At 39.5% G+C, this 23,464-nt stretch overlaps 1 protein-coding gene across 2 annotated transcripts in view; it reads left to right on the top strand.

Annotated features, from left to right (window-relative positions):
• The first annotated feature begins 2,674 nt into the window (after positions 1 to 2,674).
• Positions 2,675 to 23,464, top strand: part of SLC25A39 (solute carrier family 25 member 39) — a 55,212-nt gene continuing 34,422 nt past the window's right edge. Inside the window, exons 1-2 of one of the 2 annotated variants that reach the window (XM_026717508.2) lie at positions 2,675 to 2,848; positions 14,537 to 14,642. In XM_026717508.2, coding sequence (XP_026573293.1) covers positions 14,549 to 14,642 — 94 coding nt within the window. In that variant the 5' untranslated portion in view covers positions 2,675 to 2,848; positions 14,537 to 14,548. The remainder of the gene's footprint in view (positions 2,849 to 14,536; positions 14,643 to 23,464) is intronic. The other variant, XM_026717513.2, reaches the window with a different exon arrangement.

The raw sequence follows: 23,464 nt of genomic DNA, 5'->3' as shown, positions 1-23,464 counted from the left end.
TCAGGACAAATGATTTTTTCCAACTGCAAACTCAGTTCAGGAAGGAAAGGATAATAACCACATTAAATTCAACTGTGGTTGAGTAAGAAGGAATTCAGAGGTAGACTCTGATGGTTGACAACTGTCACCAAATATTCTGAATAATGAAACAGAAATAGAAAGCACATATACTAACTAGGATGTTTCTGCAAAAACAAGGTGAACAAGGTGATCCATACACATAAGCACAATTTAAAAACAGGTCTGGATGGTTTAACTAATACACCTGCCTGTTGCTCAGTCATAAGTCAGCTGGAAAGTGGTGTTAATGCAGACACATGGACCACCAGTGCAGTGGCCCCTTGGAAACTCATGTTAGCCAGGAACAAAAAAATCCCTGAGTTGCCCAGGGTGAACATAGTTAGGCTGATCACACATCAAACCTGGCCTCTAGTATCTCCTGCATTAACCATGTTTTAAGACAAGAGTGGATAGAATAATTGGATCTATTTGCCTTGCTACCAATGTGAAGTAGATGTTTAACTCTTCGGTCTATTTCAGAAGAGTTTCTAAAGAAGCACTGATACTTTTCACTAGAACTATATCACTCTCATTAATCTTCCTGCACAAGCTGGTTTCCTTTTTATACTCTGGCAGGCTTGATCAATTCTTGGTTACAGGCTGAATTTAAAATAGTTCCACTTGCAAAGTTTGAAAGAAAATAAGCCTTTTTTTTAAAAAAAATTGTGCTTTCAAGTCAGGTTTTTTTTTTTTTTACTCCTAGCAAGATCACCTAGTTGCTTTGTGAAGAACACAAGATCTTCCAGTTTTTAGCCTGGTGCCTCAATCACTACACCAAACTGGTTCTCAAAGTCAGTTAGAGTACTCTCCTAGAAATGGAGATTCTGTTATTTCAGACTGGGAGTTCTAGACCCACCTTTAGCTGTGGAGAGAGGGCTGTTCAATTTTGACATAGATGGTCTCTGACCCCTCCTTCAAACCAGTGGACCTTTTTGTTCAAAATCTGGACTTTGCTGCCTTCAAAAGAGTGGCCTGTCTTTTAAATGAAGACGGAGTGCTGAATCTTGTCCTGATGGGTTAGTTCTATGTTGCGCCATGCATTTATGACATGGTTGTTTTATTTTCCCAATGTACAGATCTGCACCTGGCTAACTGCATTGTACTACATATAATACGTTGTTCAGTTTGTGTCCAGGTGTTTATCCTTGGGGTGGACAAGTTTCTGCCTAGGATATTCTTGGGTTTGAAGTGTGCTGGACATTGCTTCCCATCTCTGTGTTCTGCTTCTAAATTGTTCTTTATCACAACTGAGCCAACTCAGAACAGCTCATCTACCAAAGGGATACATACAGATGAACAGAGAATCAGCACTGATGTAGTAGTGTGATAAAATGACTGTATGGGAAGGGCCTGGGTCTGAATCAGGGATTTTCCTAAATTGGTATTAAATTGATGACAAAGGAGTCATCAATTCAGTACAGACAAAATCTGGTCAAAAGGGCCCAACAGAGATTATACTACCTGAGGCTTCTCAGGAAGAAACAAGTGGATGGAAAACTGCTGGTGACCTGCTACTGCTTCACCATAGAGTGTATTTTAACTTACTGCACCTCTGTTTGCCAATTGCACAGTGGCAGATAGGAAAGCACTCCAGAGGGTTATCATCATTGCCCAGATCATTGGTTGCCCTCTCCCCTCTTTGGAAGAGCTTTATAGCTCCCACTGCCTTAAGAAAATTCAAAACATTCTCAAAGATTCATCTCATCCTGGGCACCCTTTTTTTGAACTATTACCATCTAGCAGACGGTACAGAATAATAAAAACAAGGACAAATAGGCTGAAAAACAGTTTCTACCCCAGGGCAGTAGCTCTTTTGAATTCTGCTATATAGTGCAGTATTGGCGCGGTGTCAGGGGTTTTCGGTTCAATGTGTGGAGGGTGAAGGATGTGTGTTTGTGTTTATTTCCATGATCATGATGTGCACTGAAGGTGGTGTTTGATTTCATTGTACGAGGTGCAATGATAATAAAGTAAACTAAAATAAAATGTTTTAATGAAGCCAGATTAACATGGTTTTTATGGGTCCCTTGTGACTGGCAATTCCACCCCCCAAACGTATTGGTTCATGTATTAGCTTTTTCTAAATCAAAAATATTTCCACAAGAGTGCTTGCGGGATTGAAAATGAATAAATACTAGGGTTTTAAAAATGAAGATGGGATAAAAATCTAATAAATAAAGAAGTAAGAAATTATCAAACGCCAGTTTTTCTTAACATGGACTACAGAGCATGATTAAAAAGATTGGAAGGATTCAATCATAATCTTCATAATATTGGGCCAAATAGGACCCATTCAAGGAGTGCTTGTTCTGAACCCATCTTTGGTTTAGATCTCCGACTAGTTCATCAGCGATCATAGGAAATCAAAAGTCTCCCCAGAAGACTTGCAACCAATGCCCGCGAATCGAGTTCTTCCATGCCGACCCAAGCTCCCCCACCTTTCCTTCCCCCCAAAATCGCGCGCCCCCGCGCTCGAGGCAAAGGCGTTATTAGCCTCATTGCCGCTCTCGGCCCTCTGCGCCCGCCTTTCCGCTGACCAATCAGGATGCGGCAGGCAGCAGGCGGCCTTTCCCAAACTCTGCCACGGGAAGCGCTGTGCGGCTTGCTGCCGACTGCCGCGCGCGCGCTTCTCGATGACGCCGTCGCTCTTTCTCCAATCCCGGACATTCGGGTGACCGAGCTCGTGCGAGTGTGGGTCTCGGGGAATCCGGACGCCTCGCCGCGTGAATGCATTTATGGATGCGTCGGGCGCAGAAGTAGCAAGCGCGCTTATGGCTAGAGTGAGGAGGTGAGGGGGGCAGGGCGGTGCGGCGCAGTCGGGTCAAGGGCCTTGAGCGTGAGGAAGCCTGTCACCGGGCCTTGAGCGGAGATAGTGGGAGGCAGGACAGGAATGTGAAAATTGGACGGCTGGGGTGGGGGTGGGGGTGGCCGGGCACTGTGTGTAGTTTATTGGGGTACAATACTTGCCGTGCTCCTCTCCTGGGGACGGAGGGAGAGCCCTGTTGGATTACCACAGTTTTCTAGAATGATAGATAAATGCTTTCGGGCAGTCTTAAGGTGAGGTATAAAAGGTACCAACTTACCTTCAAGTGTCCATCTCCAGCATCTGGTATTCAGGATATGTTGCTACTAATTCGAAGTAATTAATAGAACCGTTGCAATTAAGAGCCATTATTGAGCCTGTATGCAAGATGGTATGACGCAACAGTGACCAATAGCTTAGGTTAAGCGGAAGGCACGTGTCTGTCCTTCATTATATACTTTAAAAGAAAAGAAAAGAAAATTATATGATGCCCCTTTAGGTCTCATATCTTCTAAAAAAGTTAAATTATATCTTGTCTACCTTCTAAAGCAATTTCCCCCAGTTGAATGCCCTCTCAAGGTGTTCTCAGCATTTTGTATGGAATTATGAGAATTATTGGGAACTTTTAGAGTATAATAGATGCTAGATTATGAAAAGGGCATTGTTTTTTATTAATCTCCTTGGCAGTTTTGGACCCCTGGCCCCTGAAAGAATAGGAAAGGTTGAAAGATTTTTCACCTTTGAAAAAGTAGATGCTGAAGTTCAGAAAACATAAGCGTATGACCTTGGAGGTATGCTACTCCAATCTCCAGCTCAAATCAGGAGATCCTATACCATTTCTTACAAATGGTTGTCCAGTATCTTCTTAAAAACCTTCAGTGATGGAGCAACCACAACTTGTGAAAGAAAGCCAATTCACTGACCAATTGTTCTAACTGTCAAGAAATTTCTCCTTATTTCTAGGTTGGTTGGCTCTCCCTGTAAGGTACTTAATATATTTATATGATATTTGTTGAGGGATAGGCTAGACGTTCAAGTGGATTTTTCTCCAGTAAAATCATTGCAGGCTTTTAAACATTCTTTTGGTTTTCTTTGTGTGATATGATATAGGGCAGTGATGGCTAACCTTTTTGACACCAAGTATAGAAATGGGAGTGTGTGCGTGCCCCGGAAACCAGAAGAGCAGTTCCCTGAGGTGTACAGGAGCTCTGGAAACTGGAAGCTTAGCTTCCCGGTGCACGCATGTGCGCTGGGCCACCTGATCTTCCAGTTTCTAATGCGCATGCAAAGACCAGCATGTGCACTGAAACCCAGAAGAGTAACGGGCAATGGCTGGCGTGCCCAGAGAGATGGCTCTGTGTGCCATTTTTGGCATGCGTGGCATAGGTTCACCATCACAGGTATAGGGTTTCCTGCTTGAGCAGAGGTTTAGACCAGAAAACTTCCAAGGACACTTCCAATTCTGGTATTCTATTATTTTTGCTTTAAAATAGTCAGCATCCTTTGCATGAAGGCCAAACACTAATGAGCATGAAGAGATCATAATTAAACACCCTCCTGAACCAATACCCTCCACATGTGGTAGACTCATTAATAAAGTTGTAGGTTAACCACTCTGGAGGAGACTAGCTAGCAAATGATTACTTACAATATATTTGCCAAACCTATTGTGATGCAAAGGAAAAGAGGAGCAGTATATCATCGAAGTCTAAGAAATATATGCAAATGAGGCTTAAAGTAAACATTAAGATATAAGTGCCTAGAATTGGGAACAGCATCTGACTAGATTCCTTCTTTAGGGTTTGAATTCGTGTATGCTTCATTGGGCTTCTATAGCCAAGAATGAAATGTATGACCTTAAAGATGACAGTGATATTTATGTAATGGTATCACGAGATATTTGGAGGTCAGGACCATAGAAATATGCTTTGGTTGGAACGGTACCAAGGATGCCAGTAATTGGAAAAGGGAGAGATCAGTCTACACAATTAGACATTCAACCATGACCATACTGTAAATGTTTAATTGTTTTTGATAATATATTCATATCCTTTTATTGCACATGATTTCCAAGTGTTTTTTTCTACATTGCTTGTTTTTACTGCAATTCTTAAGGATTGTAGAGGTGACTCTAAAGTAGTACAACAACTTTTTCTGGAGAAACTTGCATGAAAAAGAGTAATTGCCTGATTGGAAGGGACTTAGAGTGAGAGAATTCCAAAATCTATATAAGGAGCAAACTCGAGTTGCATTTTAAAACAACTTTGTTGATATGTGTTTGCAAACTTCCAAGCCTAACTATTTATTTTTTTGGATAGGTCCATGAAACTTATTGCAAGTAATCTGACTGAAATTTGGAATCTTGTGATATAAACGGATATAATCTTGTGATATTTACTTTTTATTTAAAGTAAAGCAAATATGAACTACTACCTTTCCCCCTTTCTCTACTTGTTTGTGCAATCTGGAATTCTAGATAAAAACAAGTTTAGCTATTAAAGCACTAAGTCATGCTGAATTAATTTTTGACTTTGGTTTTAATTATAGTTTGATCAGCATATTGAGGATTTTGATCAGAAGCCCTCTATCATTCCCCTCATAGCTATTCTTTCAAGGTTTTTTCTGGGAGGAGAGTGTAATTAGAGCACAGGTGACACAAACATACTTACTCAGGGAGTAACATTGTAATATAATTCTACATTATTGCCTTTTACAAACTGGTAATTGATCAATGTTGGATTCAGATATTTTTTTACCAACTGAATTGAAGCTTTTATCTAATCATATAAATTTATCTTACTATCCAGTAAAGAAAATCATGTATTTGGAGTCCTGTTGCAAGCAGTTTCTATTAGCAACAGGTTTTATACATCCTGCTAAGCCATCATTTGTGATTTTATCACATTGAGTAAATCCAGTCATTATGGCTATAAACCATGATGTGTGACTTAGCATATTATATGAATCCGGTCAATGGTAGTTTATTCAAATATGATTGAACAATCCATAGTTTAGTGTAGTTTGTAACAGCCACACACATTCAATGATACCATATTTTCTCCAAAATAAGGCCAGGTCTTATATTTTTTTGGATCACCCAAAAAGGCACCAGGTCTTAATTTTGGGGAGGTCATATTTTTCCCAATTTCTTTCTGGTACTTGGAAGGGTGGGGCAGTGAGCTGCTCCTCCCGCTTAGGGTGTCCATGGCCTCACTAAACAGCTGTGCCTCTTTCAGAGCCTGAAGGTCCTCTACAAAACAGCTGATCTGAGCTGTATGTTCTCTAAACAGCATTTTCTTGCTGAGCCTTCAGCGTTGCAATCCTGGGATGCACTGAAGGCTTGGAGGGGGAGCCTTTTTGGCGATTGGCAGGAAAATGGGTAGGGGGATTGCCCTGTCCATTTTTCTGCCGAGCCTTCAGCATTGCAATCCTGGGATATGCTGAAGGCTTGTGGGGGAGCCTTATGGTAGAAGCAAAGCTCAGCCTGTCCCTTTCAAGCAATCAAATGTCTATGTGTATAAGAGAGAGACAGAGTGAGAGAGAAAGAAATGACAGAAGGAACTTGCAAGAATTTGTAGACAATGTTGTTTGAAAAGGTTTCCTCTCCACCATTTCTCTTTCTGTCTCTCTCTCTCTCTTGCACACACACACACACACACACATACTTGTTGAGAAACAGCAGAGGGCCAGAAACGAGGTAAGGGGTCTGACCTTCCCCAGCCTCCAGCTCGGCACCTGCTCAGAGTGGCAACCCAAGGCCCACCATCTGCGTGGGTGACCCCCACCTGGCCAATACAACAAATGGGCTCCCTCATAGTGCCTCCTCTCCCATGTGAAGCAGCGGCTGGTACGGGCTCCATCTGAATGGCCATAAAGCGGGATCAGCATGGCTGGTTCTTTCCCGCAGCATTGGTGGCCAAAATCAGGTCAGAACCACCACCAGCTAAGATCAGCAGGCCACACTTGCTGAGCTGGAGGCACTGTGTACGTGCAGCTGCTACCTGGGAGGAAAAGAATGCGCCGGAGCCCAAATGCTGTGCCTCACCAGACTTGGAAACCAAGGATCTTGTAAGGATACTGGCCACATAAAGGCCGCCCATATCCCTGGGTTGTTTTCAGCAACTGAGCCATGCAGCCGTCTACCCCAAACCAAGCAGCAGGGGGGCTTTGGGATGATTCTTGGGACTGCCCAAGTGAGGACAGTGCCTTCTAGCACCAGCTGCCCTGGCAAAGGCAAAGCAGAAGCAGGCAGGGTCTGTGCGGGGCTGCCCTGGCGGCCTCCCCACCTTTAGGGCTGTGCAAGCCCCAGAGCAGTGTCGGAAGCTGGGGGTATCCCAGGATTGCAACGTTGAAGGCTCAGGATGGAGCCTTTTTTGCAACTCGAGTGAGCCGCGTAGCCTCCACCCCAAACCAAGCAGTGGGGAGGCTTCGGGAGTACAGGAAGGAAAAGAAGGACAGGCAGGAAAATCTCCCTCGCAATTTTTCTGCCAATTGCCAAAAAGGCTCTCTCCCACAAGCCTTCAGTCTTTTCTTAAGCTCAGCACAGACTGAGAAAGCATCAGGCAGAAAAAAAAACTCTCCCCGTGTTCCTGCTGAGCCTTCAGTGTTGCAATCCTGGGATACAATGAAGGTTTGGGAGGCGGAGCCTTTTCAGCAGTCCCGGCATCATCCCGTTGCTTGGTTTGGCAGACAGCTGTATGGCTCGGTTGAGTTGCAAAGAACCCAGGGATTTGGGCAACCTTTACGTGGCCAGTGTGCCTGAAAGATTCCTGGTTTCCGAGGCTGGCGAGGCTCAGCATTTGGGCTCTGGCACACTCTTCTCCGCGCAGGTGTTGGCTACATGTGCGCGGTGCCTTTAGCTCACTGTATGTGGCCTGCTGACTTTGGCTGGTGGTGGCTTTGAATTGATCCTGGTCGCCAACACTGCGGGCAAGAATCGGCCATGCTGATCCTGCTTCATGGCCGCGCAGATGGAGCCCACACCAACTGCTGCTTCACGTGGGAGAGGAAGCACTACAAGGGAGCCCATTTGTTGCATTGGCCAGGTGGGAGGTTGCCCACCCAGGTGCTGGGCCTCGGGGCACCATCCTGAGCAGGTAATGAACTAGAGGCAGGTGAACCTCCTTACCTGGTTGCCTGCCCTCCTCTGCTTCTCTACAAATGTCTGTGTGTGTGACAGAGAGAAAGACAGAGACAAAGAGAAAGAAACGGTGGAGAGGAAACCCTTTTAAACAGCATTGCTGCAATTCTTGTTAGTCCCCTCCATTCTTTCTCTTTCTCTCTCTTTCACTCACACACACACATATGCATACAGACATTTGATTGCTTGAAAGTAACAGGCTGTACTTTGATTCTACTGTAAGCACACACATCCCACAATCTTTCAGAATTGCCTGCCTTTTCTCAAGCAGCATCAGCTGGGTAGAGGTGGGGAACATCTCCAGGCACCTGGAGAGACACAACTCGCAGCCCTCACAGGATCAGCTGATCTGTAGGCCAGGGTTAAGGAACCAAAGTAACAAGGAAGGGAAGTGCTGCCTCCTGGGTTGGCGATGCCCACCCACTTCACTAGGGCTTATTTTGTGGGTAGGCTTATATTTGGCCCACCCCCCAAAATCAGGTGGGGCTTACTTTCAGGGTAGGTCATATTTTTGGGAAAACAAGGTACATATCAATAAGTGTTTTAATATATATAACATACACACACACACACACACACACACACACACACAAATGTATTTTTTTGCCTAATCTGAAGCAGGGTGGATTTGATTTAAGTCAAGTCAAATTAAATCACTACTGTAAAGGCTTGATTTAAATCAACTCAATTTAAATCATAATTTTTAAAGAGCAACTGTCATCTCTGTCCCGCAGCAGCTCCTTTGACCCACTATTGACTCATCAACAGTCCCATTCTCTCTCTCTCTCTCTCTTTTTTTTGTAAATTTTATTAGAGTTTTCACAAAGAGAAAAAAAATACAAATAAACATCTTTTTTGAAAGTAGCGTAATCCTGGGTTACATTTCTTCATACAGACACAAATTCAGGTTCATGCTCATTTTTATATTCTATTCCATATCTTGTTACTATTTTACATTTTCTGCATAGCTTCTCCCCTCTTTTAATTTTCTCAATTTTATTTTAATTATCTCATCTCAATTCAAATCATTGTATTTATATTTTTTGTCTGTCCTGTTTCAATTATCTATTATCTTTTCTCATTAAACAAAATTTCTCCTGTTGTTACTGATTGGAGTATGACGCCTTTATATCTTTTCCCTAAAGTTGTAACATTCAATATAATACATAACTTCCATCCGGATTCTGCTTGGTACATTCTTAAAATACACACTATATTCTTAAAAAAAGAAAAAATTATAAATGTATATAATTAAAACAACATTCCATTTCAATTCAATTCTATCATTAATATTAATATTCATTAAAGTCTTAACGTCTTTAACATTACTTTTCAATTAAATATCATACTTCTATGAGAACAATTATAATCTTTCCATAGTTAATCCCCCCCTTCACTTATATTTTATAAAACATTAACTAATTAAAATGTTCCTGTTCCTTCCTAATTCAATTTTCTCATTTATTTTATTTCACTTATTTTATTCACAAACATTTCACTAAATTACACTAACTATTTTATCCCTCATTTTAATCATATGTTGTTTCCAATTTTCTAGTTATTTCTATTACTAATATAACAATACAATCTTATGTACCTTTACAGAATCCCTTTTTCAGTTAGATTTTCACCCATTATCTCTAAATAGGTCCTGTTTCTCTATATCTTGCTCCGGTCCTTTATAACTTCCTTTCCTTCTACCCTCTCTTCTTCTCTCTCCCCTTTTTACCCCCTTGTCTCTCTACCTCTGTTTCTCTCTTCTGTATTCCCCTTTTCTGTTGCTTTCCAGTATTATACTTATTTTTCAAATTATTTTTTCTTTGGTTGTTTTTTTAAGTCTTGAATTCTCCATTCTCTTTCCCCCCCTTTCCTTTTTCTACCCCACATAAAATTGCTTGTTCATTAAAGATGGCTTCTTCTTTGTCCCAGTCTTCTTGTTTTGCAGTCGTTTCTTGTTGTTTCTCATAGTTCCAAATCTCCATTTCTAAGAATTGAAAAATGAAGCCAAAAGAACCCTTCCCTCTTTGTGCATCTTCTTTGTACTTTTTAAGTTACATTTTCAATTCATCCAGAAGTGGTGCCATTTTATAAATTTTTAAACAACCACTCAATTGATTTCAAATATATATTTCAAATATATATTTGAATAGTCATTCAAATATAATAACCAAGAATCCAAAGATCACCAAATAATCCAAATACATGCAAGCTGTTTCTTTTTTGCTCTTTTTTTTTCACTTGCTCTTCCTGGGGTTACTATTAAGTTGCAAAGTTTCAGTTAAAATGTATCTTTTAGAAGTCTTATTGAAGTTTTACTGTAGATTCTTTTTAATTCCAGGCAGTCTCCTCCCTCTTCCAGATCCTGCCCTTATTCTTTTTGTCTCCCTTCCTGCTTATGAAAAAGAAAATTTTTAATATCCAGAAATCTTTATTATCCCTTTGGCATTTTGTTTTATTTTCAGCTTAATTGCCTATTGATGTCTAAGTGGATTTTTCCAATTTCTTATTTAAGTCTCTTAGTTGTCAGTACAGGGAAGGAGAGAGAAGGAAAAAAAAGCCAAACCTTTCCCTTTTCACTTTCCTTCGCTGCTTCCGACTCTTCTTTGGGAGCAATGTTATTTTTTGTAAGTTTAAAATCCAGGGTACCTTAGTTGTTGCTTTTACAATTTAACCCGGTCAGCCAGAGCTTTCACTTCTTATCTTCCTCCTGCACATTCTTTTCCGGTCGAGTTCTCCTTTGTGGTGGCCATTTCTGACCACCGCTGCAACCGCCTTCGGGAAATGGAGTAATGGCCAGCTGAGGAGGAGAGATGCGGCTCTCCTCAACCCTGCTGGCGGTCTTCCCCCTCTTCACCACCTCTATGGGGTGGCTTAGCCCCGAAACCAGCCGGCTCGGGGCACTCCAGTGGCGAGCCCAGACAGAAACCGCACACGATCGCGGATTTCTGTCTGTCGCCAAAGCCCTTCAAACCGGAAGTCTCTTTCAACAGTCCCATTCTCTTCAATGGTGTGGCTGGTGATGTGGCAGTGACACAACAAGGTGAGGGACATGGCGGACAGCAGGTGAGTGGATGCCCACTAACAGGCGCTGTCATGATGGATCTGAAATGACAGGTGCTCTACAAATGTAAGGACTCATTCTTGCTAGTAGTTAGAATCTTTAATATTATTATTTGTAAACAAAATGAAGGTTTCCTATTTAGAGCGCATGCTATCTCAGCTTTCTGAGTTTGGATTCATTGAATGAGTTTACCAAAAATGTAAATATTTCAAAATATACAGCCTCTTGCTACATAACTAAGCTCCATTTCATGCTGAATAAACTAAACTATTAATGTATCTTAAATAGAAAACTATCTTTAGATAGATTTTTACTCCAAAAGCATTTTATTAAAATAAATTCGATTATAATAATCTGATTTAATAAAAAAAATCATTTATTTTATTTATTTTTTAAAGAGTTTTTATCCACCCCGATTTGAAGTCTGCAAGCTGTTATCATTCCTCTGCTGAAAACCACTTAACCAGCCTCTGTTTGTAATCAATAAAAAGCAGGGATTTTGTTTTTTGTTTTCTTTGTTAGCAGATTGCAGCAGAAGGAGATTTAGATATGAAGAAAGACTGAATGATGAAAGTTAAAGCTATCTAAGTCAGTTGTGTGACAATCACCCTAACCTATAGTTCTCAATGAAGCTATTTCTATTTGCACAAACTTGATTTATGTTAAATTATATTAGTTTATCATAGCTATGGGGTTTGGGTTCTATAGTATATACTAAACTAAGAAACATCATGAAAGCTTTGTATACTGAAGCACCAGCAATTAGTATATTTTACTTGGAAATCCAAAGCTGAACATCCAACAATTGAAAGAAGCTATACTTGAGAGGGTAACATGGAGAGCACCTGCCTATAAAATCACCAAAATTCGAACATGACCAAATGGTTAAAATTGGCGGCCCACAGGCCTGATGTGTCACGCACAGCCATGCCCAACCCAGCTCTGCAAATGGGAAAAATGTCGTGAAATGCCACATGACAGCAGCATAATGTAGCATTTTTTAATTAGAATTAGAATTCTTTTATTGGCCGAGTGAGATTGGACACACAAGGAATTTGTCTTGGTGCAAATGCTCTGATTGTAATAAAAGAAAAGATACATTCGTCAAGAGTCAATCATAAGGTACAATACTTAATGATAGTAATAGGGTACAATAAGCAATCAAATCATACTAGGAAACAGTCAATATGAATCATAAGGATACAAGCAACAAAGTTACAGTCATATAGTCACAAATGGGAGAGGATGGGTGATGAGTGATGAGAAGATTAATAGTAATAGTAGTGCAGACTTAGTAAATAGTTGGACAGTGTTGAAGGAATTATTAGTTTAGCAAGAGTGATGGTGTTTGGGAAAAAACTTGTGTCCTTGTGTCTAGTTGTTCTGATGTGCAATGCTCTATAACGTCGTTTTGAGAGTAGAAGTTGAAACAGTTTACGTCTGGGATGTGAGGGGTCTGTAAATATTTTCACAGCCCTCTTTTTGACTCGTGCAGTATACAGGTCCTCGATGGAAAGCAAGGTCATAGTAATTGTTTTTTCTGCAGTTCTAATTATCCTCTGAAGTCTGTGTCTGTCCTGTTGGGTTGCAGAACCAAACCAGACAGTTATAGAGGTGCAGATGACACTCAATAATTCTTCTCTAGAACTGTATCAGCAGCTCCTTGGGCAGTTTGAGCTTTCTGAGTTGGCGCAGAAAGAACATTTTTTGTTGTGGTTTTTTTTTATGTTAGGTGTCCATTTTAAGTCATGTGATATAATAGAACCTAGAAATTTGAAGGTCTCTACTATTGGTACTGTGTTGTCTAGTATTGTAAGAGATGGTAGTATGGGAGTATTTGACACCTATGTTGTAGACCAAGCATGCACAACTTAGAGGGAGGAAAGCCCATTGATACCTTAGAAATAATCATAGAGGAGTAGCTGGTGTGCTGATCAGCTGTTTGGTAGCTACCAGTAGTGGCTTGGTTGTAGTAGCAGCAATGGAACTTGGAAACTCTTAGCAGTGTGTCCTTCGAAGTGGAAAAAAGCTATGAATAAATGCTTCCTAAAGGCAGGATTTGGTGGCAGTGGATTCAAAGCAGCTGATGAGACACACTGCTGCTTCATGGGCCATTGTTGTGAAGGCCTGTTATAGATTATAGTTATTGGGTTATAGCAATAAACTTTATAACTTCACATAGGATTAATATGGGCTGAGTTTTGACATGATTTTGTTGATGGACTTCACTGAAAACATATCAAAGCCGTGTGCCTCTTGTTCCTCTTATTATTGGATAGACAAACACAGTCCCCCCCCCCGCCCCCCCCCCCCCCGGCCGCCCCCCCCCCCCCCCCCCCCCCCCCCCCGCCCCCCCCCGCCCCCCCCCCCCCCCCCCCCCCCCCCCCCCCCCCCCCCCCCCCCCCCCCCCCCCCCCAGAATACTTCAGCCAAAGTGTTCTTTATTTGCTTACATTCAATAGACAGAATCTTGCCAGAGTATGCTGTTCCTTTGAGAGATTTCTAGGAACGGCTATCCTAATGCTCAGTCTACAATTTAGCTCTAGGTTGTGTTCTCTCTTGTCTTGCCCCCCCCCCCTTTGAAATATAGCAGGGGTGTCAAACTGGATTTTTTGGTGGGCCAGCGGGAGTGGGAGGAGACAGGACAAACAGACTCCTATAGAAGCTTGCCAGCCAAAACGGGACGGCCTAGGCAGCCTGCACACCCCATTTTCAGTCTGGGCAGCAGCTTGACCAAAATGGGTCATGGGGGACAGTGGGTAGTCCCCATTCACCCCATTTTTGTCTTGGATGGCCTCCAGCACCCTGCCAGCCAAAATAAGGTGCAGGGGGGCTGCACCCCCCACATCCCATTTTGGCTGGCAGAGTGCTGCAGGAGGGGTACATGGGGCCTCCTGCAGTCCCTGCATCCTATTTTTGCTAGCAGAGGCCCTATGGCCAATCCTTTGCTATTTCCAGGCCAGCCCCATTAGCTGGATCTAAGCACCCCACAGGACCGCATCCAGCCCATAGGCCTTGAGTCTGACACTCTTGAAATATACTCATCTTTCCTGGAAACTATTAACTGTAGTCCATCAGACAACCTTCCCTTCTGTAGGCACCATCCCACACACCAAAAATGATTTTGTTTTTATTGGTAGAAAATGCTGGTGCAAGTATTGTTTTATGACAAATTTAAGTAGCATTGTCTTTAAGAATATAAAGCACTAATGTTGTATTCTATAGGAGCATGATGGCACATGTGGTTAGGCTGCTGGGTTGGAGGTTAGCAAGCCTGCATTCAAGACTGAAGTGGGGTGCTACAGTGAGGCGAGTTGAGCTCCCATCCTTCACTCCAATTCCTGCCAAGGACATGAAAGGGCCCCCATCTGGATGTCCCACAGGCAGTGGTGATGTCACTGGCTAATACTTTCATCTCAGAACTTCTTTGATGCTTCTATCATGAGTGCAATATGATCTTGTATTTTCTATAGGTGAGCAGCACAATGTCTGAAAATTCATCTGTGAAGCTGGTGGGCATCACTCCTCTGCAGCAGATGTTGGCATCTGGGACTGGAGCACTTTTCACCTCCCTTTTTGGTAGGTACATTGTTATCAACAGTATCTTGCAGCTAATTTAAAATGTGTGCATGCATGTAAAAATGTGTACAGGTGGTAGTCCTCAGATTACAATAGCCCTTGGGACTGGGAATTCTGTTGCTAAACAACACAGTGGTAAAGTGCAATGTCATGTAACTTGCTTTGCGATGGCACTTTCAGTAGTCCTGGTTGCTATTTTTAAGTGAGGACTTCATGTGACTGCAATTTCTTACTGTCTTTTCTATAGGGTTTGCTTGTAGGAATTTGTCCCAGCAATTTGTCTCCTTGCATCAAACAGCAAACAGCCTATTTCAGCTTCAGCACAGCCTGATTAACACAAGCAGCTGATTGTCGGTTGGATCGGCCTCCTGACTCTGCTGTTTCAGGCTGCAGGGATTGCCGTCGCCTATTGCTGCCTTCGCGCACCCCATTTTCAGCCTCTGCATCTCGTTTCACCCTCCATCCACCCTATTTTTAGGCCGTTCCAGGCAACGGGGATCAGAATGGGCAGAAAAGTAGGGCATACAGATGCTGAAAATGGGGTGCGGAAGCTGAAAATGGAGTGCATGGAGGCGGCAATAGGCTATGGCGATCCTTGCAGCCTGAAATGGCTGATCATCGGGAGGCTGTTCCAACCAACAATCAGCTGCTTGTGCTAATCAGGCTGTGTTGAAACTGAAACAGGCGCAGTTCCGGTGGCAAGATAAGGACATGTAGAGGTGCAGAAGCCCGTCTGCGGTTTCAGCTTATCTCTTCTTGCACTTGGTGCGATCCCTAGAGGATACCCGAATCCCGGAGAAATTCGTGTCAGTGTGGGGGAAACTCGAGTTGCAGTGTGGGGGAAGGCAACCCCCTGGCAGCGAAGAGAAGACCTCCAGAGCCCAGCGTGCAAGAGCCAGCCGCCTGTCAATGGTGGCTCCAAAGTCTGGATTGCCTCCGATGTGAAAAGCGAGTAAGTGACAGTTCGTAAGATTGGTGGAGAAAGAGGTGGCAGGAAGAGCTTAATGGAGAGTGAGATTGGCAAGCAATTTTTTTTGCTAATATCTGTCGGAAGCCTGAAAGAAAAGCGGCTAAAAAAAAGCGAAAGTTTGACCAGCGTGGGTGGAAAGGCTCGGCAGACGGAAGTGAAAGTGTGGATTATAGTGATTCAAAGGAGAAGACTACGAAGTTAAGAAGAAATTGTTGGAAAGAATTGGAAAGCGGTGAAGAATTTTGAATTCTTGAGTAGACTGTTATATCGATTGACTTCTTAGGTTAAAAATCCGAAGAGGAGTGAGGCTGGTGAAGAAAGGGATACACGGTGCCATACGAGATATATTGAATCTCCAAAGTCATTGCAACAAAATAGCAGACACTATTTGCTCAATAGACCTGTAACTGATTCTGAGGAGAACTTTATTCTATTCTAGACTAACTGAGGTGAAGGCTGTAAGTGAAGGAAATTAAGATATTGAACTTAGAAGCATTTACAAATAATAATAATAATAATAATTTGGAAGTTTTGGAAGAGACTGATTGCTGGCAGCTATTATTCAGCACTTTTTGCCTCCCTGCTTCCGGTGTGTTTGAAGAAAAGTACAGAATCCCAGAAACTGTGGACTTAAATTTGACTCTAAAAATTCATCTTCTTATCGCCCTACCCTCTTTACTATTTACTGATTTTTGTTTGGTGTTAAGGCGAATTCTATTTTTCTTTTCATTTTCTCTCTATAACAGCTATACATTTATCTATTTAGGAAAGGGATATTGATTATTAGACTGAACTGCTAACTGATTTAATTGTTTTGAATGATTAGTAACATTAGGGATAGTCATACTTCGACCAGTTTGATAAGGAAAATAGTAAGAAGGTTAAGAACTACATAATTAATAAGTATAAGATTTAATATTAATATTAATTATTTAATACAATAATAGTATAGTTTAGTGTGTGAATATAATCAACTTATTGGGGGAAAAGTAATACTGTTTTGGCTCAAAATATTGGTGACAGAATACTTAGAATATATAATACTAAGATAGGGTAAGATAAGATTAGGAAAGGAAGTAATAAAGAGAAGTTTTGGGATAAGATATGAAGATGAACAGATAAGGTAAATATATATATCAAATTGTGCTTGTTTGGAAATGTGATAACTTGGAATAATTCTGTCTTTAAATAAGATGATGTATTGGCTTTTTAAGAAAAAAAACTCTTATGTCATTATATTTTATGTTTTGTTTGTCTGTGTATTGTTTTGGAAAATCAATAAAATTTGTTCCCAAAAAAAAAAGATAAGATTAGATAAAAATTTATATATATTTACAAAACCTATAATCTTATAAAACTGAAACCTGGTTGGACTTGACATATTACTTGTTATATACATTTATCATATGGATTATTATATAGTGTTGTATAGCGTTTTATAATATTTGAGTATAGATTGTACTAAATGATATATGTGATTGAGGACATAAGATCAAAAATAATATATATTTATACATTTTAGTTACTAGTTAAGAGCACAGAACTCAACTACTTAGTAGATAGGCAGACTAAGTAATTAGATATTGAAATTCTAACATAAGGATTATAATACTGAATGGTAATTTGGGACAACATAACTAATATAATCCAACAACAAAAACAATTATTAAAAGAAATGACTTCTACAACAACCACGGCCCTGAAAACAGGAAGGAAGGCTACCCCGACTTTAACAACTGCTTTGGCAATAGCTTCGCCTACAATCCAAAAAACCATAGAAGAATCACTAACAGGGGAAAAACAAACTAATGTCTCGAATGCTAATATACAATCAACTTTGTTAACTCTGCAAGAATCAATGACAAAGCTCCAAGAAATAATGATTAAAAATCATAATGAAACAAGAGCGGATATTAGTGAATTAAAAGAAGAGATGGGAAAGTTAAAAGCCGAGATGAAAGTGGACATTCTTAAGGTAGAGGACAAGATTGGAACACTACAACAGGCTCTGGAAAAAAAATGAAACAATGATAAAAGAAATAGAGACAAGGACGGAACGAACGGAAAAGAATTTGGAAAAGGTAGATGAAGAATTAAAAAATGTAAGCAAAGAAATGGAAGATTCATTGGTCTACCTAGAAATGGATAAGGCGGCTGCATACCTGATATTCCAGAATGTGGAGGAATCTAAGGAAGAAGATCTCGAGCAGCTAATGGCAGAAATATTGGCCGAACTATTGGGAAAAGACAAAGATGAGATACTCAGGGAATTAGATGAAGTCTACAGGGTCAGCACCAACTATGCGAGACGTCATAAATGCCCCAGAGAGGTCCACATTCATTTTGTGAGAAGGAGTGTTCGAGATACAATATTTAGGATGTCTAGAGACGGAACAATAATGTATAAAGGCAAAGAAATTTTGATCCTTAAGCAAATTCCAAGGAAAGTAAGGGAAATAAGACGAGACTATAAATTTTTAGCCAGTTATCTAAATCAGAAAAGAATCCTATTCAAATGGCCAATCCCGGAGGGGATGTTAGTAACATGGAAAGAAAGGAAAATCAAAATAGATTCTGTGGAACGGGCTTAAGACTTTATGAACAACTAGTAGGCATGGAAGACCAAAATAGTAAGGAGGAATTAAAAAGAAATTCACAGGAAGACCAAAGTCACCATAGAAATAAAAAAGATGGATCCCCAAGAAACCAAGGGAACGACTACCCACCTCAGGAGAGAGAAAAATCTAGTCCACAGCAAGCACAAGGAGAGAGTGGAATTATCATGAGACAAAGAGCAAAACAGATCTAACTAAATGTAGGAAGAAAAGAAACTTCTATTCATCAATATAAATGGTCTAAATTCGATGACAAAAAGAAAAAGGATAATTGCTAAATTAATTAAACAAAACGCCGACATAATATGTTTACAAGAAACTCACATAAGGAAAGTAGATGAAAGATATTTAGACTGCCAGAAACTAGGGAAGCTATTTACTGCACCAGTAGATAAAAAAAAAAAAGAAAGGGATTGCAGTATATGTGAAAGATGATCTAAAAGCAGATTTAGTTTGGTCAGACCCGGAAGGAAGAACTCTGGTTTTACAGATTTCGATCAATACCATTTCAATTCTATTAGTAGCAATTTATGCCCCAAATGAAGACCAGAAATAGTTTTTTAAACATTTACATCAAAAAATAATAGGATTTGAAAAAAGGAATATCTGTATTATAGGAGATTTTAACTCTATTGCTGATTACCAAAAGGACCATAGTAATGCGAGGAAGAACAGAAAAGGAAAAAGAGAGTTTCCCAAGACATGTAAGGAAATGTTGAAAGAGTTAAATTTGGTGGACCTATGGAGAAGATTATACCCCGAAGAAAAACAATTTACATTTTGCTCTAACCCGCATCAAATATGGACAGGAATAGATATGGCGTGGATGAATGGGGAAATTGCAAATGAAATAAAAGGAATTGAAATTTTACCAAATGAATGGGCTGATCATAACCCAATTCAAATAATTTGGAAAGGTAGGGAAAAAACTAAGAAAAGATGGACATTAAATACCCAATTAATAAGAGAAAAAGAGTATACTAATAAACTTAAGGAGGAATTAAACTATTTTCTAAAGGAAAATGATAATGATGTAACCTCGAAACAAAATATCTGGGACACATTGAAGGCAGTTATAAGAGGTATAGCAATCTCTTATAATTCCACAAGAAATAAAAGAAAATATGCTCAACAAAATAAAACAACAAATTAAGGAATTAGAAACCCAATTACAAAAGACCCCTAAAGATCAAAGAGTACAAAATCAAATAATAACAGCCAAACACAATTTGAACTTAATTGAACAAGAAAAAATGGAAATAAATTTGAAAATGACTAAACAAATTTATTTTGAATATGCTAATAAACCAGGGAGATGGCTATCTTATAAACTTAAAAAAAAGAAAGAAAAGAGATTGATATACTAATTAATAGACGAGAAGGGTGACATACAACAAGAGATAGAAAAGAAAAAAGACATTGTACACAAATACTTTGAAGAGTTATATACAAAAGAAGTCAATGAGGATAAAATAAGAAATTACTTAGATGAAACGAAAGACAAAGTAATTGGAGATGAATTGATAGAATTATTAAATAAAAATATTACTTGGTCTGAATTGAAATCAGCAATAGAGAATCAGGGGAATAACAAAACCCCAGGGCCAGATGGGATCCCGGCAGAATTATATAAGGCAATTGCGGAACAAATTGGACCACTGATGATGGAAGTGTTTAATGAGGTCTTACTGGCAGCCAGGGTGCCAGACTCGTGGAGGAGAGCATTGATTTCTCTGATCCCGAAGGAGGATTCTGACCTTAAATATATTAACAACTACAGACCAATTTCACTCCTAAACACTGACTACAAAATATTCTTCTCTATTATAGCTAACAGACCAAAACAAGTTTTAAATTTGTATATACATGAAGACCAAAATGGATTTCTCCCGACTAGACAGATAAGGAATAATTTAAGAACAGTAATAGATGTTTTAGAATTTTATGAAGCCCATCCCGAAAAACAAATTGCACTTATGTTTTTTAGATGCAGAAAAGGCATTCGATAACTTAAATTGGCAATTCTTAATTCAAAAAATTTATAACATGAATTTAGGCACCAAATTTGAAAATATCATAACAACAATTTATGATACACAGCAGGCCAATATCATAATAAACGGGGAATATACTCAACCAATAAAAATAGGAAAAGGAGTTAGACAGGGTTGCCCTCTCTCATCCCTCCTCTTCATATTCGCTTTAGAAACACTATTAACACGAATTAGGCAAAACCCTGAGATTAAAGGATTGAAGATTAAAAAAGAAGAATACAGATTGTAAGCATTTGCCGATGATATGGTTTTCTTTGTGGAGGAACCAATAGAAAAAGGACATAAATTGATAAAAGAATTAGAACAATTCGGTGCAGTAGCAGGACTTAAAATTAACAGAAAAAAAACAAAACTAATGACTAAAAATCTAACAGAAGATCAGAAAAAGGAATTAGAAGTAAAGATGGGAATACAGGTATCAAAGAAAGTGAAATATTTAGGAATATGGCTAACACCACATTGTAAGACACTCGAAGAGAATAAATATGATAAATTGTTGCAACAAGTAAAGAAAGATTTAGAATCATGGAGTAGGTTGCAACTCTCACTACTGGGCAGGATTGCTTCTATTAAAATGAATATTCTACTAAAATTCTTACACTTATTTCAGACGATTCCAATCAAATTACATTTTTTTTTTTAAGAACTTAACAAAATAACAGTTAAATTCATTTGGCAAGGAAAGAAATCTAGAATTAACGTAAAGGCATTGCAGGATTTGAAGAGCAGGGGGGGACTGGCTCTTCCAAATTGGGAACTATATTATACGGCAGCCGCTCTAGTATGGTTAAAAGATTGGGTGAATTTATTTAACAAAAGAACGCTACTGTTAGAAGGCCACAACTTGCAGAGGGGATGACACGCCTTTTTATGGGAGGTAGGGAAAGTCAATCAGACATATTTCCACAGACATATTTCTCTTAATTAGAGATTCACTATTAACCAATTGGAAAAAAGTATGGAAAAAACACTATTTAAAAGTAATGATTTGGTTATCGACAATGGAGGCGATGATTCATCCAAACAATCTGGACATTACTAAAATGATCAAATACAAAGATTTATTAGATGTACAAGGAAATTTGAAAACACGACAAGAACTGCAAGAGCGGCGATTTAAAATAGATCAGTGGGTATATCTCCAAATTCACAGTAGATATAAACAAGATAAAAAAGAATTTGGAATTAATAATAAACTCGAACACTTAGACAAAATTTTATTAGGATAAAAAAAAATAACTAAATTTTACAATTACCTACTAGAAGTAGAGTTAGAAGAAGAGACAGTCAAAGGGAATATGATAGCCTGGAATAGAAATGTTGGATGGAGTATCACGTTAACAGAATGGGAAAAGATTTGGAGTAGAAACAATAAGATCACCAAATCGGCAGCTTATAAGGAAAACACTTATAAAATGTTTTACAGGTGGCACCTTCCTCCTTTGAGGTTAGCGAAGATGCATCTCAACACGAGCCCGAAATGTTGGAAATGTAAAAGTATAGATGGAACCTTTTTTCGTGTGTGGTGGTCTTGTAAGGAAACCCAGAAATACTGGCAAAGAATTAGAAAGTGGCTAGAAGATATAACAAAAGAACAGACTGAGTATAAACCAGAGTCCTTCCTACTAGGGATTTTTAACAAACAGCTACCTAAAAAAGTGAAGTATATAATAATATATATATTAACAGCGGCCAGGCTAGCGTTTGCTCAGTGTTGGAAACTACCTCACATACCTACAGAACAGATGATCATTCAAAAAAATCTCAGACTGTGCAGAAATAGACAAACTAACCTTAGCCCTAAAAAACAAAGATTCTTCAATATATTATGACAATTGGAACTGCTGGTATAAATGGCTAGACCAAAGACAGACTTTATATCATAAGATAAAAAAGAATGGGATAAACTTATGTGAGTGTAATATAAAAATAGATATGGATAAGATGTGCGTATATGGTATAAATTAAGAAGAGAAAAGATCTTACAACTGTCAAAAATGAGAATGTTTTTAACTGTTCTTTTTTTCTTTCTTTTTCTTTCCTTTTCTTCTCTTTTTGCTTTTCTCTCTTTTTTCTTTGCTCTTTTCACGTTTTTCTATTTGTGTATGTATTGTTGATTTGTTTTTAATTGTAAAATTAATAAAATTTGTTTTTTAAAAAAGAAACCGAAACAGGCTGTTTGCTGTTAGATGCAAGGAGACAAATTACTTTGAGGCAGAGGCTGAAGGGTGGGGGCCGGGTGTGGGAGGGGCTTTGGCAAAATTCACTGTATAAGATGCACAGACATTTCCATCCACTTTTGAGGGAGGAAAAATTGTCTTAGACTCCGAAAAATACAGTACATATTTTTGTCAGTATCTGTGTTTCTTCCTTGTTTTAAAATTCAGTCAGTGCAACCAAATTCTCTTAGTTTTTTCATTATACATCTATTTCACCTAGACGAATATCGTAAGATTAGACTCAAATAATTGATTAGTGCCCTTAGTTTATAAACTTCAAGAGCCAGAAAGAACAACAGTGGGGAAGGTGGGTATCCTTGCCTCGTTCTTTTCTATATTTCACAGGACTTGGTTAATTCACCATTATTTGTGATTTTTGTGACGCATATATTGTTTTCAGCCAGGTAAATAAATTTGGACGATAGTTCATTTCCTCCAAAATTTTAAACAGAAAAGTTTAAATTGTAAAAAGCTTTCTCTGCATTAATAACTATTAAGGCAGCTTGTTTTCGTTGTGTTGCTTCAACTATTCTCTTAAATGTCCCTTAGCACAGCGGTCCCCAAGTTTTTCAACATGAGTGGCAAGCACAGACATGCATGCACAGCTCCCTTTGTGTGCATGGCCCGTGTGCACACCCTCCACTCATGCAAATGGAGCTTCACATGTGAGTGGAGGGTGCTTGCTTTCAGGCATGAAGTTCCACTCACGTGAGTGACAGATGCTTGCGTCCATATGTGACACAAGCATGCAAGCAGAGGGTGCTTGTGCGCAAAGCTCCACTTGCAGGAATGGAGCTGTGAGCGCAAGCATTTGCAGTTGCCCATTTCTTCCTGCTTAGGTAGGAAACCCTACACCAAATGGACAAATGGTTGTCCAATCTTTTATTAAAAATTTCCAGTGTTGGAGCATTTACAACTTCTGGAGGCAAGTTGTTCCACCTATTCTTCTAACTGTCAGGAAATT

This window comes from Pseudonaja textilis, chromosome Z, assembly GCF_049901715.1.
Source record: "Pseudonaja textilis isolate UNSWEBS1 chromosome Z, rPseTex1.2, whole genome shotgun sequence".
In the NCBI taxonomy this organism is placed as follows: Eukaryota; Metazoa; Chordata; class Lepidosauria; order Squamata; family Elapidae; genus Pseudonaja; species Pseudonaja textilis.
The sequence above is the reverse complement of the archived record's forward strand: the minus strand, read 5'-3'. Positions and strand labels throughout refer to the sequence as shown.